At 37.5% G+C, this 17,824-nt stretch overlaps 1 protein-coding gene across 1 annotated transcript; it reads left to right on the forward strand.

The window, feature by feature from the left end:
- Positions 1 to 6: 6 nt before the first annotated feature.
- ENKUR (enkurin, TRPC channel interacting protein) lies at positions 7 to 16,217 on the forward strand. The gene is made up of 5 exons (XM_010712445.3): positions 7 to 264; positions 513 to 658; positions 3,499 to 3,725; positions 4,988 to 5,134; positions 7,944 to 16,217. The coding sequence occupies exons 1-5, from the start codon at positions 197 to 199 to the stop codon at positions 8,115 to 8,117; spliced, it is 762 nt and encodes a 253-aa protein (XP_010710747.1). The 5' UTR covers positions 7 to 196; the 3' UTR covers positions 8,118 to 16,217.
- Positions 16,218 to 17,824: the final 1,607 nt, after the last annotated feature.

Here is a 17,824-nt window from a genome sequence, read left to right on the forward strand (position 1 = left end):
GCGCGATGCGTCACGCCAGCCCGGCAGCCGCCTCCCGCCAAAGAAAGGGCAGAAAAGAGGTGGCGCAGCCCCGCCTCTCGTGGCGCTGTTGCCTAGCAACGCGGCTCCTTGGTGACGGCGGCGACAACAGCGTGAGAGCCGCGGTCTGCCCGGCGGCAGTCTGAGGCAAGGGGTGGGAGGCGGGAGCAGGCGGAGGATGGCTGCCCAGGAGAGTGTGTATAACCTCCTGCCCCGGCTGGAGGAGAAGCCCGTCAAACCGCCCAGGTACGTGGGGATGTAAAGTGACCGGTTCCAGCAAGGCGCTAAAGCCTGAGGGTATGGGTTGGGTACGGGTTGGGTATGGGTATGGGTATGGGTATGAGTATGGGTTTCAGTGTCAGGCAGCGCTGAAGTTTAGCAGGGAGGTTATGGGAGTGGTGGCCTTTGAGAAGATACAAAATGAAATAGCATGGTCTTTTGTTGTGATCTTTTCTGACCTTTAACTTCTTCATGCCTATTTTTTAACATCAAAGGTATATATCGACATTTAGGCCATCTGTGAAACTTGAAATAGAGCGAAGTAAAGCGCAGTGGAAAACTATGGGGCCAGCAAAAGTTGCGGTGCCATCTCCAAAAAACTTTCTGAAGAAACACTCCAAGGAACCCACGTTACCAGCAAGTGAGTGTGTGCACTGATCACGTGAAAGGCAGGGTGTTCTTTCTCAGCTGCAGCCATTTAAAGACTGAAGCTGTGTTGACAGCGTGATCTGTCCTTCTGATACCTCAATTTGCAGTTACATAATTTAGATTTGTATGTTGTTCTTTCATGCAACTGATCTTTAGAATTCAAGTATATAATATTAGCAGGCATATTAAAACTGAACTAATTGTTTGTAATGCTGGAAGTTATTTAGGTAAATAAATATATTTGTCTTGATTGTCACCAACATACAGCCTTTCAGTATTCACTGTTAATGCTTCTTAATCCTGCAGCATTAAATTGACTGGCATTGTCCAAAGTGTAGAACTTTTTTTGGAGAGCTGTGTATCACAGTGATAAGAAAACTGGAATACTTTATTGTAAAGAGCCAGTTTTTTTCCACCACCCTATCTTCAGGCACAATTCATAATTCTGGATATAAGAAGTTCATGGCCCATTCTGCAATGCTGCAATGACTTCAGTACTGCTGGAGTTGTAAGTACCTTGCTGTTAGAATTTGTAATTGAATTATTAAGTTTTAGTTTGAAATGACTGTTAGCCTGAAGAAGAAGAAGCAAAAAAGCAAAAGCCAACCAACCAACCAACCAAAAAAAAAACCAGAAGAGCTTAAAGTACCATATTTTAAAAATGCCGTCTAAGAGAACATGTGGCTCAGCACTAAAGCATGTATGGTACACGCAAATGACTTTAGTGTTGAAAATACAGGCTATGACAGGAGCCTTTGTAGGTTTATTGCCTCAGGCAATATGAATTATCAGAACCTTAAGGTAAGTTTTGGTGCCTGAGGTCCTGTAGGTATTCCAGGTGGTTTTTACAAAAGATCATCTCTTTTTCAGGAAAGCTGAACAACATTCGGTTTACTGGAATGTAACGCTTCATGGCAACTGATCATTAATGCTTTCAAGATCTTGTTAAATTGCTGCACTCGTGTTTTAGATGAGCATAAGAAAGAATGTTGATTCACCAATAACTTGGAGCAGTCCGTAATGTTCCTTTTAAGTACTTTTTTTTAAAGTACTTTTAAGTATTGCAAAATTTCTGCTAACTACTACAAACTGACTGTGTTTTGGCATTCAGCACTCTGATCTATTTTTCTCATAAGAGCAACTTATAATATTTTTATTTCAACTTGCTAATTCAGGACTTCATTAAAAACAACACGTACTGGTGTGTTTGCATTTAGAGCTGATGTACTGTAGCCTCAGAATGACTATGACACATCATAGCTACCATTCAGACCAGTAATCTCATTGCTGTGATTAGATCCTAACAGGTGTTGAGAACAAGCTACATCTTAACTAAGGTATTTCTTATACTTATGTTGAATGGAGTTTCATACTTACCTCAGAAAACTTACATTGCTTAGCGACCTCTTTTTAATGCATGGCACTTTCATCTCTTGGAACTTAACCAGTTATCATATGTCTGTGTAAGATTATGGCATTTTTGTAATGATTTCTATGCCATCTTGAAAATTGGGTTTTATCTATCTAGTTAAAAAGTAGATTGCAAAGACAAAGCAGAAAGATTGATTTTTTTTTTTCCCCGAAAGTCTAGGATAATGTCATTTCTAGAGAGTTTGATTACTTAGTAAGTAATTCCTTAAAGAAAGGTATGTTTCCTAATCTTCTACTGCATCTGCTTGTATTACTGGTTTCTGGCATTCATTTTAACCAAACTATGTTACTGGCTGCAGAAGTGGGGCTCCCAAAACATCATTTGTGCACCAGTGTTATGCAGGTAAGGGTGAGCAAGTGCTCACTGAGAAGCTTCAGGGAATCTTTTTCCAAAATGGTGTCCTTAGAGAAACAGATTTAAGTCTGTGTTCTACAGTACTAAATTATGGCAAGCTTTCAAAACAAACTCAGAAAAGTTCATGGGGTCAGCATCAGGAAGCCAGCTGTTGTGGGAATGTACTCTTACATATTAATGACCCTAAGTTGGAATTCTGTCTGCTGGGAAATATGGTGGGAAATGAGTTGTCTTTCATCACTCAACTGAATTGGCAATACTCCGGAGACTACCAACTTTCTATTGGTGTGTTGGAGAGATTACACCAAAAAGCAAGGGTTCCTGCATTCTTTGGAGAAAGAATGGTAAGAAGCAGTATTATGGAAGAGCAGGAGCAGGGCCACACCTTAAGGGAGGCCAGGAATTAAGGGTGACGTAAAAATGACCTCACCAACAGGAGCAGGCCCAGCACAGCGGAAGCATGAAAGCAGAGCAGGGCAGTGATGAAAATGAGTAAGTGAAAATGAGTCAGTGGCCTAGTGATCGTCAGGCAAGACAGGGTAGCAGGCCAGGTCCATCCACTGATTCTACAAAGCCCTTCAGGGAGAGTCCAGGGGCAGGCACACCTGAGCTAGATGAGGTAGGGACTGACTGCCCAGGGCTGGGCTGAAATGAAATGTGCTAAATGATACTGGTCAAGACCAGCAGGGCTGACTAGTGTGCTCAGAGTCCTGATAGTGAGCACCTCTGGTAAAAACAGTTTTCATTACATCTTAAGTAAGTCCTGTGCCACTACAGTTAAGGCGTATTGAGTGGCATATTATTTGGAAAACTTATCTACAAAACAACTTCAGATTTCCTAAACAACTTAAGCTTCAATTATTCCCAACAAGCATATTAGTTTTTATTATAGTACTTTCCCAGTTTACATTACAATCCCAGTCAATCTTTTTAGTGTAGTTACAGCTGCTTTCTACTTCATGTAATTTTGTGCATAATTTTTGTCTTTTTAAACTGCAAAGCTCTATAGGGTTATTGCCGAGAATTTTTACATCCTCAATTCACAGGAAAAAAAGAACAGGAGAGTAAGAAACTGCCTGCATTATCAGTACCACGGAGGACAGATCGCCCAGTTATGGGAGTTCAGAGTAAAAAGAATTTTATAAAAACAAACGCAGTTGCTGCTATCACAGGATTGCCTAAAAAGCCTCAACATATTTATGTTGATAGAAGACAGGGAGACAAATACTTGCTTGAAACTTCAGGACTTGTTCCAAAATATATTAAGAAAAAGGTAAGTTCTATTAAATTATAGTGAAAGTAATAGTAGTGATGCCTGTTTTAGATTCCCTATTTCTTTCTCCTCTTAAATGTTTAAGATTTTTTTTTTTTTGAGATGTTTTAATACCATTGCTGCTTATGGTAGGTCTATGAAATTGATCAAGGAGAAATCACTGGCAGTAGAGTACTGCCTTTCCTTTGCTCTGTATTCATTTGCTTATGCTCTCAGCAAAAATTTGGCAGCATGTTGCTGCTAAACCAATAACAGATGTGTGTTGCATTGGGAACTCTTGGAGTATCTAATAAGGACACACAGAGCTGGTTTCTTCAACTTCAGCTTCTGCTCATGCAACAGTCTTTCCAAGGTGCGAATGGAGAGATGGGATCCATTGAGCGAAGTCAACATTTAGCCAACAGCCCTGCTAAGCTTCTAAAAGGTATTTTAACTGAAGTGTGGAATAAAAGTTTACAGTTTAATGAAGGAACACAGATCAGTATGGCAAGGGTAGTACCCTTACGTAGGTAAGGGTAGTGGGTGTCAGAATGTGTAAAGGACAAGAGCAGTTCTTTCACAGCCAAGTTATGCAAAAAGAGACATGACGTGTGACATAGCTTGTCACGGGGTAGATGCAGAAAAATGAAGCAGCAGTCCTTGCAGAATCTTTGCATGGCTAACATAATCAAGAGTAGTACTCAACACTGAAAAATCTGTGAATCATTTAGCATTTGGTTGAAAGAAGGTGTATTCTGTATGTTCCCCAAGTACATCTGGGATATTCAGAAAAGATTTTTCCTCTCAGAAACACAAATCCACTGTAGCCATTATGAGATAGTCTGTAATTCCTCTCTAGTTAACATTGTGCCAAATCTTTGGCATGCAATGTTTTAGGATACCGGAATACCTTTCAATGACAGTATCCAAGGAATGTGGACAGTAGAACTTGATGCCATGTGAGAAAATTTTAAATAGCCGGCTGTCATTAACAAATTTCAGACTCTTCGCTCAAGAATCAGTTTGTATAAGTGTTTTGGTTTCTGAATTCTCTTCTGAGGTGGTGACAAAAAGTTAAGGGAAATTGTTTATATATTTTCATCAGACTACAAACAGGATCACATTTCATACTTCCAAGAACATGGTAATTTAAGATTCTATTCTTCAGTGGCACAAAATTCCTTTTCAGACTGTCTTTCTAAATTTGTTGCACTATACGTGACAAGTATGTATTTGTTTTCTTCTTTAAAGCACATTCGGACACTTTTTCCTTGCCCTTATAGGATTATGGTGTTACACCAAAATATGTAACCCAGAGAAGTGAAGAAATGAAGAAAGCTCAGAAAGAATATGAAAACAGTGTTTTGGAGTATCTCAAGAAAAAAGCCATGAAACAGTTGTCTGATGAAGAGAGAGAATGTCTACTGCAGGTGCAGATTGTGATTTAGTGTAAATAGTAATATGTGCATAAGATTAATAGGGCAATGTAAGTCCAAATGAATGATAAAGTGATAAAGATTTTTAAGCAAAGCAAATGAGTGCCTACTTTCTCACTAGATGGAGCTATAGAACAGTTGTAAATTAAGCTGAAGGGCGCTGATCTATCCTCAGTTTTCAATTCAGTTAGATTAGTATCCTCTTTAATGACTTGGAATTTCAGTGGAACTTCAAAGAAATGCAAAAAATCACAGATGTTTTTTAGTCTGTCCATCTGAAGCAAATGATGATGAACATCTAACTCACAGAGATTAATTGATTAATTAGCAAAATCCAAAATAGTAGCCACAGTGGTGTCTTTTATGCAACAGGCAGCAGATGCCTAGGGAGGAGTATGGGAGAGAAGTGAGAGTATTGCATTGATAGCAATAGAAAAAGTATAACAGCAAAGTTGAAGATGAAAATGGCAGGGAAGGTCTGAGACAAGCTGATGATGCAGCAAATGAACTACACAGCAAAAATGTATATGACAGGAGGCATGTGAGTTTTGCTGCTCACAAGTCTAATTTTGTTTGATCATGTTCCATATTTTTCAAATATAACATTGAACAGAAATCTTTTTTAATTAAAAATAAAAGTTTATTTTTGCTAATTCAGTAGTTTCTTCTAATTTTTTTCAAAAATGCTTGCTCATTCATGGGTCAGATTACTTATATCAGTTCTATTGTCAGCAGGAATTAACGTCCCCAGAGTATGTGACTCCTACCGAGTGCTCAGCTGAGGACTTGTGGGAAATCCTGTCTTTTAAAATAATTGACATAGTTACTGAACACAAGAGCATTATCTGATCTGGAAGAATACGTGGCAATAGATGTCTCATAACAAAATTAAGGCTCATGAGCTTACAAAAATAAAAATAAATAAATGGAAATCATTTGCAACAACATTTTTGAACCCTCTCTCCATTATGCTTACTTTGGTTAGGATTTTTGAAAATGAAAAAATGTTGATAAATGCAGTTCATATTTCTCACTGATCCAGCATGTATTAGCATTCCTTATACAAAGTGAGGTATTTGGTTTGTCATCTAGCCCGGAGCAATAGTGGTCAGCATACTGCATTGTTGTTGAAGGAACTGTGAGGGGGACTTTTATAGAGGGAACGATGATCTGCTTCTTATCTCTCTACTCTGCAAGGATAGAGTAAGTTTTGATGAGAGGATATTCTAAGGTGTTTTCAGTGATTTCCAAACCAGTTTTCACTAATGTAAAGAAAGAAGAATTACTAAAAAAAGAAAGTTATTAATGACTCTTCTTTGAAAATTTCAGAAAAACTATATTTATTTTCATGGCTGTCAATTTGTAAATAGTACCTTATGCCTGGTTGACTCTGGATTTCATTTAAGTACTTTACAGCCTTGGATTACAAAGACAGTAACTTTGTATGACAGTATGTTGCTCTTAGTTGCATGTGTTGAGATAGGATTTTTAAATTTATGTAGATATTTGTATATGACGATTGTATAGGAAGAACCTTTGTGGGCAGCAGAAGATGCTTGAATAAAAATATACATTCAAACTATGAATTTCTGTGCAACAAATACACTACTTTGAATCAATAAGATATTAATTCGTATTAAAATGTATGTTTTGCTTACTCAACATTTGCAAGAAGACGTCATTTTTTTCTGTTAAATCTGCTCCTACAGTGGACCAAATCAGACAAGTTTATAGGCATGAGAATCCTTGAACTCTAAAATAGAAGCAACAATCTTCAAAGCCAGGACTAAGAGTAATTCTTCTAAATGTAACTTCAGTAAGGCAATAATCAAGTTAGCCAATATGGTAGAAAAGATGAACAATAGTGGAGAAGAAGGAGATGAATTTGGAAATCACAGTTTGCCATGAAATCAGTGTATCTGTTGAAGTGGTTTTTAGCTAGGAGGGTCTCTATTACTGGAAATGATGCTGCTGGTGGTATAAACTGCATTGGTGTAGACTTGAATTTGGGCTTGAGTTTCAAATATTGGTATTATTGTGATTTCTTAAGGTCAGTTGCACCACATGTTGTGTAGAGGTATCCGCAGTAGCCAGTTGCAGAAGTGTTTCTGTAGTGAAGTTTGTAAAATAATTCTTGTTGCCTTTTTGAAGAAAGCAGTCAACTGAGTGATGAGTTTTGAGGCAGTTTGTATGAATCCCTGTGGTTCCTCAGTAAGCATGCTGGAATTAGATATAACCAAGCAGTCACTGTTAACTGCCTGTAGATTGATAGTATGGGAAGTCTCTTACGTAGAATAAGGAAGAGTCAATCTATTAACTTGGTGAAGTTTTTCTTGAAGATGCTGAGGATTGGAAATGAAATGTAGTGCTCCTTGAGTTACTGATAGGCTGTGGAGTTGACTGTTGATCACTGTGTTAATCACGCTGATACACTTTCTACAACTTAGTATTTTTGTAGCTCCTCCTCCATTCACATGTTTTGTTTTATTATTGCTCAGTTCTTGCCTCTTAAAGACTAAATTTTTCTCTCTAAAGCACGAAGGTTTTTTGAAAACCATTCTTTATATTACATCAAAATGAATCAAAATTATTTTTGCTGCATCTGCCTTGACTTACACACATCTAATTTATTTTGTCCAATTTAAGATTATTAAACTTTACCCATGTATTTATGTTATGTTATGTTACATTGTAGTAGAACTTAATCAAGGGCAATTTTACCAAAAGTAAAGTGATTTATGTGCATATCATTTTTAACAGATTACTTTTTCTCATATGTTTCCTTTTCTTATAATGGCACTAGGGGCTGAAAAAGAACTGGGAGGAAGTGTATCACGAATTTCAGTGTCTTTCAGTAGAAATAGACACTATACCCAAGAAGCTGTATAAAGGAAAGCTGGAATCACAGATGAAGCAACTGGAACATGACATAGATGTAATTGAGAAGCACAAAGTTATTTACATTGCAAATGAGTAAGGACTGTTTTTCAGACATTGCCTCTTTCCTCCTTTTCTCTTTCTCTACCCTCGTCCTTCCAAGAAAAAAACCCAAAGTTCAAAAGAAGTTGAAATTATTCAGGAGGAAATATTCAAGTAATAGAAATATGCATCTTCTTAGTTATTTGTAACAACTTCTCTAATTCTCAACTGTACAACTCATTTTTTTCAAATAAACTTAATATAACTTTATATGAACATGAATTTAATCTATTATTTTTTGTAATTTTTATTAGCAATTAAAATGCCTATTCACATCAGGCATAAAAAATACTGTTCTATATGTTTGGGGCACTTCTTTCCTTACACAGCCCAAACTAAGTGGAATAATTGTCCGCTGAAGACACCTTGGTAAATATTCAGAGTGGGATGGCTTCTGCTCTGGTTATTAAAGAGCTGCTGCATTTTACTTAAATGCTTGAACGATTCTATTTCTAAACAGTTTGGTTTCTACACAACATTTTGTTTATGTAAAAATAATGCAGTAATACTGTATTAAATCTACAACTAAAGTAGAAAAATGTGGTTTAATTGCTATTGTATGTATAATGTTAGAATGAAAGCAATATACAAGCACCTGAGTCATGACTAGATAGAAATTATACAGAATGGCGTAGTGTACTGCATCTATTTCCACGTAAGGGAAAAATGCTATTCTTAGTTAACCTTTGCTTCCAAACACAATTTTTTCTATGTTATATCAATTATTTCCAACAGCAGCTGTTGTGAGATCATTGCAAGTGACATCAGCACAGGATGAAGTCAAGAATTTCAATTGAACTTCTAAAAGCCAAATTTTAAGCCTGTCTGGAAAGGGTTTGAAGATTTAACGTCGATTCTAGGTTATATTTCTTGTGCATTTTAAGCTTGTCTATGGCATACACTAAGGGAGCTTGAGAGACAGGTGTCTATTTTGTTGTTTCTCACTTACAGGAAAGCAATGTTTACTTTTGAAAGATATAAAAAATCTGGAATAAAACTATTTTCATAAATATGAATTTCATTTACTGTTTACTTACAATTTATACAGTGTAGTTTAAGAGCACCACTATAATCACTTAATAACATGCCACATTATCTGTCACATTATCTGCTAATTATCTGCTAAGATGCTTTTCTTAAGAAATGCTGTATAACCAAACATGACTGTTAGTTTTGACTTCAGAACAGCATGCATTCCCACTGCCTCATTCTCTGTTTAAAGTAGGCCATTTGACTGAATTAGGCTGAAGATCTGGATTTGGGTTTTTTCTTTATCATCAGTGTTATCTTAAAATGCAGAGTTGGAGTTTGCATATCCCAAAAGTGAGGAGAAGCAAGTCAGTGTGTAGACCTGAGAACAGAATTTCTACTGCTAAGGGAAGTTATAATGTTCTTCAGTTATAAAACATTTTTAACTGTCTTCTTAGTTTAAAATAAAATAAAACAAAAAGCCAGTATGTAGAAACACATCATTTCGCACATTTCTTAACATTTCAACATAGCATTACAGTGCCTTTTGTTACTTTGTTTTTATTTACAGTTCACTTAGTTTTCTTCAGCAGAAGTTTCAAACCTCCTTCATCTTTACTTTATGGCATTCTTATAGCGACACAAGCTGGAGGTTTTTTCTGAGCAGCTAAGCAATGTGTAATTTAATGTAACTAAGAAACTGTGTGTAATAAATATGCAATTCAAACTTAGTATTGCCAGTGATAACCTTCCTATCTAACTAACTGTGACCAGTTCGCACACAAGTGAAAAAGAATTGATGGGAAAGTAAAACAAACTCAGGATTGATTGAATGCTTTCCTACAAAAAACTGAGTTTAGAATAGTTTGGATTTTTGTGTTTGTTCATTTTACTATAATTTTTTTCTACACTTGGCTTTTCTAAATTTTCAGGTGGAAATAATTTCATAATTTCTGGAGATGGACTGTAGAATTATACTAGTCCTGATTGGATAGGGTTTAGTCTTCAGAAATTCAATATATTTTTGCAAATGTGAAAGTTAAATTTCAGCAAGATTATTTATTGTAGGCTATCAATAAAATGGAACTAAATACAGGTGTTGTGGGACTTGCCACTTTCTGTAATACAGTTAAAACTTCATTTTGCAAAACCAACCACCATTATGGGATTTCTGTTCACAAGCTATAAGTAGTATTACCAGCTGAAACATTCTCTAATTTCATTACTCATTTACTGATAAGCAATTAAATCATAAGAAAGAAAATAAATTAATTTTGATATGTAACAGTAATTTTTTCAGCCAGATATTTTTAAATGATCAATACTACATTGGATAGCCATCATAAAATACACTCTAAGGAGATATGAATTCTGTGTTGGTCAGTAGAAGCTATGGTGCCACAAACTGAAAATATTTCCTGTTGAAAGTTAAGCATGACAAACTGTGTATCTATTTTTTTAAATATAGCAACATGGAATTATGATAAATATCTGACTGGCTGTTCTTCGGAATGAAACTATTTATATTCAGGAAGTAAGGAATCAGATATGGCATCATCACAAACACAGGGAGTTCCTGATTGCAAGGTTCTGATAGAGCTGCCTCGAGCAAGTGACAGATCTGGTAAAAGCATATGGGCTCCATGTGGCTGAAAGTGTTGTGGCTTCTAGGATCTGTATGAGTGCTTGGACACTAAGTCTGAAGGTAGCTCATCAAAATCTTCCTTGCAGAAGAGTAACTTTATTCCTCTCATTAAATAGTGAGAGTAAAATTCCTCAATAATTTCATTTCCCTAAGTCTCTGTATATGTCTTGTTTAATTTTGGGATATGGTTGTGGTTTTTGGTTGTTTTTGTTTTTTATTAGGAAGACACATTCTGCCCTTCTGCATAATTTTTTGTAAAAAATTGGCATCACAAACAGTTGTAATTATTCTGCCACAAAGCTGAAATCTAGTCCTTTCACTGGCATATGTTTCAGAGTAAACAGCAACAGCACTAGCGAAGTCAGACATCATTCAGAAAAAAAACTTCACCTATATATGCAGGTTAATGGAGGCCTAGATAAATGCTATTCCTTGTCAGTGCTTTCATCCTCAGTTCTATGATGCTTATAGTATTAAGAATGTAATTATAGGAGAGACTGATGGCAAAACCTACTATTAAGGTTCCCTGACATTTCCCAGAGTCAGGGAAGCCAGCCGCTGAGTCTGGAATCTGCTGGTGACCATTCAGTTACCTCAGTAACTACAGGGGTGTTAAGCCTGACCAAACTCAGTAAGACTGGCCATTGCTCCCTGTGAGTGGATACCAGAGGTAGTCATTTATACTCAGCTGCTGAATTCCCACATTGTATTTTTATTTCATTCTGCCTTGATCTCGCTCCAGCTCTTTTTCGTTTCATAATGTTATGTAAACAGTGTGAGTAAATTCAAAGTTTTCATCCTCCAGGCTAAGCACTGGCATTATGGTATGAATACAAGGTGAGTTGAGTTTCTTGTTTGTCTTATCTTTTCTTTGCTGTTTAAATGGTGCTGAGGTAAATATGACTGCTCTTTCACAGAGTTATAAAAAATACACCTAATATTTTTTTTCTAGACTGTATCTCTAACACCCGTTTGTATGTGAGTGAACGTAGCCAAATGGTAGATTGCATTTGTTTTGGCTATCTTTGATGCTGCTATGGGGATGAACTTCTGTTTCATCACAGTATTAGCCTGTGTTGTTAATTCTTATCTCATGCCTTCCTCCACATTGAGTCCACAGCATAGAGAAGTTTGCACAAATGCTAGAGTATCTTTGTCTTCAAATTCTTTCTTAAAGGTTCCTTTCCAGTAATGCCTACTAAGAATTTAACAGCTGGGCTGCTCGTAATCTGAGATTAGAGTTTATTGTGCTGACCTGTGCAGTTTCCTTGAACACCCCTGGCACTCTGTAATTATTTGTTCTTCTATTCTGCTTAGATTGTAAATTATTTGTGGTTTGGATCACCTTTTTCTCTCTTCACATGGTGTCTGGCACAGTAGAACTTTCATCTGTAAATAGAGTTCCTTGGTGCTTGTACAAAAAATAAATATGATCATCTGAGGGTGAATCAAGACCAGGCAATAGAGGGAACAGATTCAAATTGTTTACCCAAAGAAATTGTTCTCTCTGAACACTCATCTCGTTTGTTTCAGCAATTGGAAAATAACAGCTGTAGGAAGAGAAAATTAAGTCACTTAACTTATTCCCTGGTGCAATATGATTTAGTCATACATTTGTCATAAGATGTCTTTGAAATGCAATGGTAAATGTCTTATACCTGGCTTTTTCACTGGTAGCCCTTAATGCTGCGTTTCTCATTTTGCGATTTAAGCCCATACGCAAAGTGTGAGTCCCCATATGGAAAATTCTGGTGACTCGACCCTTTAATTCACAGAGCTGCTGTAAGGATGAATAAGTACCTCTAGAACTGTTCTGAATATTGCTTTGAGAGCCATACTAATGCTCAGGAAGAAATGTAATAATTTTCTCTTCAGAGGAAAAAATAAGTCGTGTTCAACGTGTGGCCGCAGGTACTGCAGAGTGAAGAAGCAATCACTTTGCACTTTGGTCTGTCTCGTACACAGACCATAAAATGAGCAAATGGTCCAGTGCAACATTCCAGTGTTCTTAGGGTGTGGGTCATTCCATGCAGCTAAAGAGTTTGGTGGTTGGCTGGCCATGCACATTTAGCATGCCTGTGCTACAGGAAAATGTGCTGGTCCAGATTCTTTTTTTCAGTGTACTTTTGTCACTGCACTGTTTATTCTAAGCAAGCTGTGAAGTCTACAAAATTACATCAAAGAAGACTGAGCTATTTTGGAAAAAAAAGAGTCTTTAAACTGTTATTTGTTTACTTGTTTAATACACTATAAAATCTGTTTTGCAGATTTTCTCAAATTTGCTGTAGTTTATTGGGGGTTGGGAGGGGAGGGGAGAGGGGGAGCAGATGGGAAAGAGAAAGCCATGTGAGCAACCTCTTTTAAAAGGAGAACAAACCCTAACAGTTAAATTCAATACATTGGGTGTGACCCACTATGTATTTACAATGTCCTGACTAGTTCTCATAGCTGTGCATGATGAATTTGTCACAGGATATGATGTGAACAGCTTTTCTTGAAAATAACCTTTTGTCATGCAAACGTCAATACTTCTCAATAGCTGGTTAGAGGAAATATTTGCATAATATTATAAAGGAAATAAAGTTTATTCTAGTATTAAAGGACAAAAGGAAATTTTTGTTTGCATTTATTCCAGCTATAAAGAACTCTGTATTAATAACATGAACCTGAAGAGCAGGATGAGTATCTTCAGGAGCCAGGAAATTACAGAGTGAAGATCTAGTTGCTCTAGTCTGGCACAGTGAGATTAATAACAAACAAAAATGTAGTTTTGTATTAAAGATATTTATCATGGACCAAATAAGTCAAAGTCGCAAATTCTGTCGTGCTGTACCTAACGCAGATTTAAAGGTCATTAAAAAAACAGACTAACATCTGAATGTCAGCTTTTAACCATTTTAATGGTATAAAAATTATTCAAATTATTCAAAGCCTACATCAGTCTTGTAGACTCAGTACTGGTTAACTGTGATAGCTAAGTGCTCTGAGTTCCATTTGTGGATCCTAGATGCTGCTATAAAGATGAATTTTCCAGTTACCAAAGATGTTAATTCTACTGAATTTGAACACAGACAGAAACTTGTAGCACCACTCCATTAGCTGCTATAGCACAGTAGTCACAAAGGAAAGTATAGCATCCATGCTGCTATAGATTGTAGGATGCTATGATCTCCCTAGGCACTTGGATGCAGGGGGTGGTTTGAAATGCTGCTTTACATTCTCACAGACATTAGTAACAATCTGGTGAATAGTTTTTGCTGCCCTCCAGGTCTTCAGCAGTCACCCTGTGGTCTAATAACCGCCTCAGGTAATGCAGAAGAACTCAAAATTCTGGAATACATTAAGGCTGGATATGAAAGCAGTTCTGAGTTATTTCCAGCATACCCTGAAGTAATGTGTCTGCTAAACTTTTTAATATTGTCTTCAGTGAGCATTTTACCTAAAAGGTAAATAATTGGAGTGGCAGTGGTGGCGGTGATCACTTACAACAACAAATAGCAAATGCCAGTTTATGCTTCATAAGATTGTTTACATGAGATTGTTACTGCATAACAGCTGCAGCAAAAGACAGAACCAGAAATAAGAGCTCTTACTTCATCCTCTAATTGGCAAGCTTCTACCTAGGTAACCTATAACTCTTGAAATAGTCTGGATTTTCATGCTTTTCTTGTTTATTTTTGGTGTTTATATATTAAATTGTGTCGTCAAATGTTTATTATGGCTTCTTGGGAGGGGAATACATAATGGAGTTTCTAAAGCTAACAGATAACCCTGTGGTAATGTTTGTCTTGGACTGTTTTCTTGTTTTTCCCAGCCTCCTATGTTCAGTATTTCTTTATGTTATAGTTGTGGAAGGGTGGATACTTGTGCTGCCTTCATCAGTAACAGAGTAAGAGAGGAAAGGATGTGTAACTGAAATTATAAAGTTAGTTCTGTGAAGGCTCAAGATATAAATACTGTTCCCAAGGGATTTGTATATATGTTCCAAACTGCTTTGTTTCTTCGGGTGTCACTTTTTCCATCTGCTCCTTTATGATTTTTGGCTATGTGTCCAGACCTACTTGTTAGTATGAGTTCACCGTTCTACCCTATTTTCTTTGTTCTTTTCCCCTTTGATCATTTCCCATGGTTGTATGTCTTAAAGTGTTTACTCTTTTCCTCCTATTTTTAGTTTATAAACAAACAGCTAAAGAAACATAGTAGGAAAGTTCTTCAGCAGTTAAGACCCTAATACCATTTGTCACATTTGCAACAAGACTAAAAAACCTGTATTACATTTCTTGCTAACAAATCATGATACATGCTGAAAGAGCAGCTTGGTGGATTGGATTGGTGGTTGTTGATAGCAGCACTACCCTTTCAACTATGACCCAGCTAATTTTATCTAGTTTTTTATTTCCATATTCTTATTTATTGTTATTGTTTATTGTTATTAGCAATACGTGACACTTCATTACACTTCTGAAGTGATCCCAAGAGTAAAACTCTTGGAAGAGAAGTGTACCAGAAGTAGACTTGACAAAATGCAGTCATCCAACCTTGACAGGAAAAACAAAATGTTTCCTGCTTATGTTTTTCTACACAATGCCAGAGGAATTCATTTTTCAGTATCTTGTTCATAATCTTTTCCAAATCTTTAAACTTCTGTCTGTGGGGTTCTGTCTGTAATACAGTTAGAGCAATCTTTTGTATTCCTGTGGACAGATTAAAGACCATGGTTTAAGAAAAGACAGAAAACTCTGCAATAGTAGCCCAACTAGTCCAAATGGTAGAAGTAACCAGTAGGAATTCAGCAATGGCAAAAATAATTTGTAATCCCAACTGCAATCTAACTAGCTTCAGAATGATACATCTTACGTCTGTGATGTTTATTTGACAGCAGCTTTGTCTATAATGTGATATGAACTAAATCAGATTGCATTTGTTTCATGGTGAAGGGATTCTTGCCCACCTCCAAGCAAGAAGAGTCTTCAGATCTTGAAAAGTCTTGTGGGCACAAATCAGTGGTGTTTAATCCCAAAGTTTAGATGAAAAATTAGACTTTATTTCTGAATAGATCTATGAAATATTGATATGCAATCAAAATACAGAAGTATTGAGGGATTTTGCCCACTATGAAGATCTATATATTTTATGAAAATAACTTTATTTAATATATGTATGTGGGCTTGTGCAAATCTTTATATACTCTTTATCAAATTCACTAACTTTTTTTTAAGTTTATTTTAATGTACTGTGGACCATCTTTTTGCAGGATACTTCAGTCTTGGTATGCAGGGATCACTTCCAAGACAGACACATTCTGGAGTTGACCTGTGTCACTTTGTAAACACAAACCTCCTTTCTTGGACACATGTTGTCAGTTGTAGCAATAGTTAAGAGTAGATTCTTAATCCACTAAGAAACACACAGGTTTGACTTCATATAAGAACCGAAGCATCTATAACAAGGTAGTTTTAAATTACTGTAGTACTTATCCAGACTGTAATTGTAGATTAATTCATTAAAATATTCTTAACACCAGACTCCTAAGCTATTAATTGTCCTATCACTTCTAATGCAAGTGGGAGCGAAGTAATATGCACCTAAAAAGCAACCCATGTTGGACACCAGGCTCCTGGTTTGCCTGATGCATCCAGTTGTCAGGGTCCACTGTTATGACCTGGGGTCTCTGAGTCCTTAGGACTATATTGCAGAAAGCAGTGCGCAGACTAAAATGTCTTCCTGCTTGGTCTGTAATAGCTGCTCAGGTAAAAGTAAACATTATGCTCAGGTCTCTAAAATAAACTTTTTCTTCCTTTAATATTTTCTAGTGTAGGAGTGGCAGAATTCTATGGTTTCTATATTTAACAGATAAAATATAACCAAATTTCACTTCTAGGAATATGAAATACTTTAAAAAAAAAAAAAAAACAAATCAAACAAAAAAACCCTATAACTATCTTCAGTGGGTGGAGGGACTGTTAGGATTTTCCCCACATGATGGGATGCAAAAAGGAAACTTAAAGGTATGCAATGCTCAGAGCAACCTCAAGGATGTGAGATCCTTCTCATCTGTAAGATTGTGAAAGGACAGCATTATACAATTTTAGAGAAGCAGAGGAGGGATGGCAGGAGGGTGGCTCCTGTTCTGCTTCTTGTCTAATGATAACACACAGCATGGGAAACCCTGCAGTGGGCTGAAGGCAGTGAGAATCATAGAATATCCCGAATTGGAAGGGACCTGCACAATGATCATCATAATTATCATAATAAATATCAAAGGTGTGAAGGGCAGAGTGGTTGAGGCCAGACTATTTTAAGCAGTGTGTGGAGACAGGACAAGGGGGAATGGCCAGAAACCGCAGCATAGGAAGTTCTACACAAATGTGTGTGCAAGAACTTCTTTATGGTGAGGGTGACAGAGCACTGGAACAGGCTGCCCAGGGAGGTTGTGGAGTCTCCTTCTCTGGAGATATTCAAGACCCACCTGGACACCAACTTGTGCGACCTGGTGTAGGGACCTGCTTTGGCAGGGGGGTTGGACTCGATGATCTCTGGAGATCCCTTCCAACCCCCGATTCTGTGATTCTGTGATCATCGAGTCCAGCTCCTGAAGATGCCGCTTACTCCAAGACCAATGCAGTGCTGGGGGAGAGCACCAGCTCAGAAGTCAGCAAAAATAGAAAGCAAAATCGGTGACGGTTTTTTTTGTTCGTTTTTCTCCTTCTCTAGAGTATAAGTGCAGACCTGTTAAATTGTCCGTTTAAGTCACACCGCTTTAATCTTATCCACCTCGCTCATTCGGCCCGGGCCCCTTATCGGGCTGCGCCCGCCATCTCCAGCACGGTGCTTCGCTGCTGCCCAGCCTGCCGGCAGCGCTGCCCTCCTCAAGCTTCAGACAGTTCCAGGCGCCTTCCATCTCCAAACGCCTTTTATAGACAAAGCTCCGCACGCGCCGCCGTTTCCTCAGAATGGCACACATTTTAACGTATGCATCACAGTACTTCCTCTCTGAAAGCCGCTGATCGGGACGGACACTCCCGGTTCCGCGGCCTACACCGGGGCTCACCCCTCGGCCCGGCTCCCGGCCGCTCCCTCAGTCGCCCACC

Source organism: Meleagris gallopavo, chromosome 6, assembly GCF_000146605.3.
Source record: "Meleagris gallopavo isolate NT-WF06-2002-E0010 breed Aviagen turkey brand Nicholas breeding stock chromosome 6, Turkey_5.1, whole genome shotgun sequence".
NCBI lineage: Eukaryota > Metazoa > Chordata > Aves > Galliformes > Phasianidae > Meleagris > Meleagris gallopavo.

What these genes read in the sequence shown, in the direction of transcription:
- ENKUR (XM_010712445.3), top strand. Translation starts at nt 197, where the DNA reads ATGGCTGCCCAGGAGAGTGTGTATAACCTCCTGCCCCGGCTGGAGGAG. An exon ending in CAAAATATATTAAGAAAAAG is followed by an intron (nt 3,726 to 4,987) that starts GTAAGTTCTATT and finishes TTGCCCTTATAG; the next exon opens with GATTATGGTGTTACACCAAA. An exon ending in AGAGAGAATGTCTACTGCAG is followed by an intron (nt 5,135 to 7,943) that starts GTGCAGATTGTG and finishes TAATGGCACTAG; the next exon opens with GGGCTGAAAAAGAACTGGGA.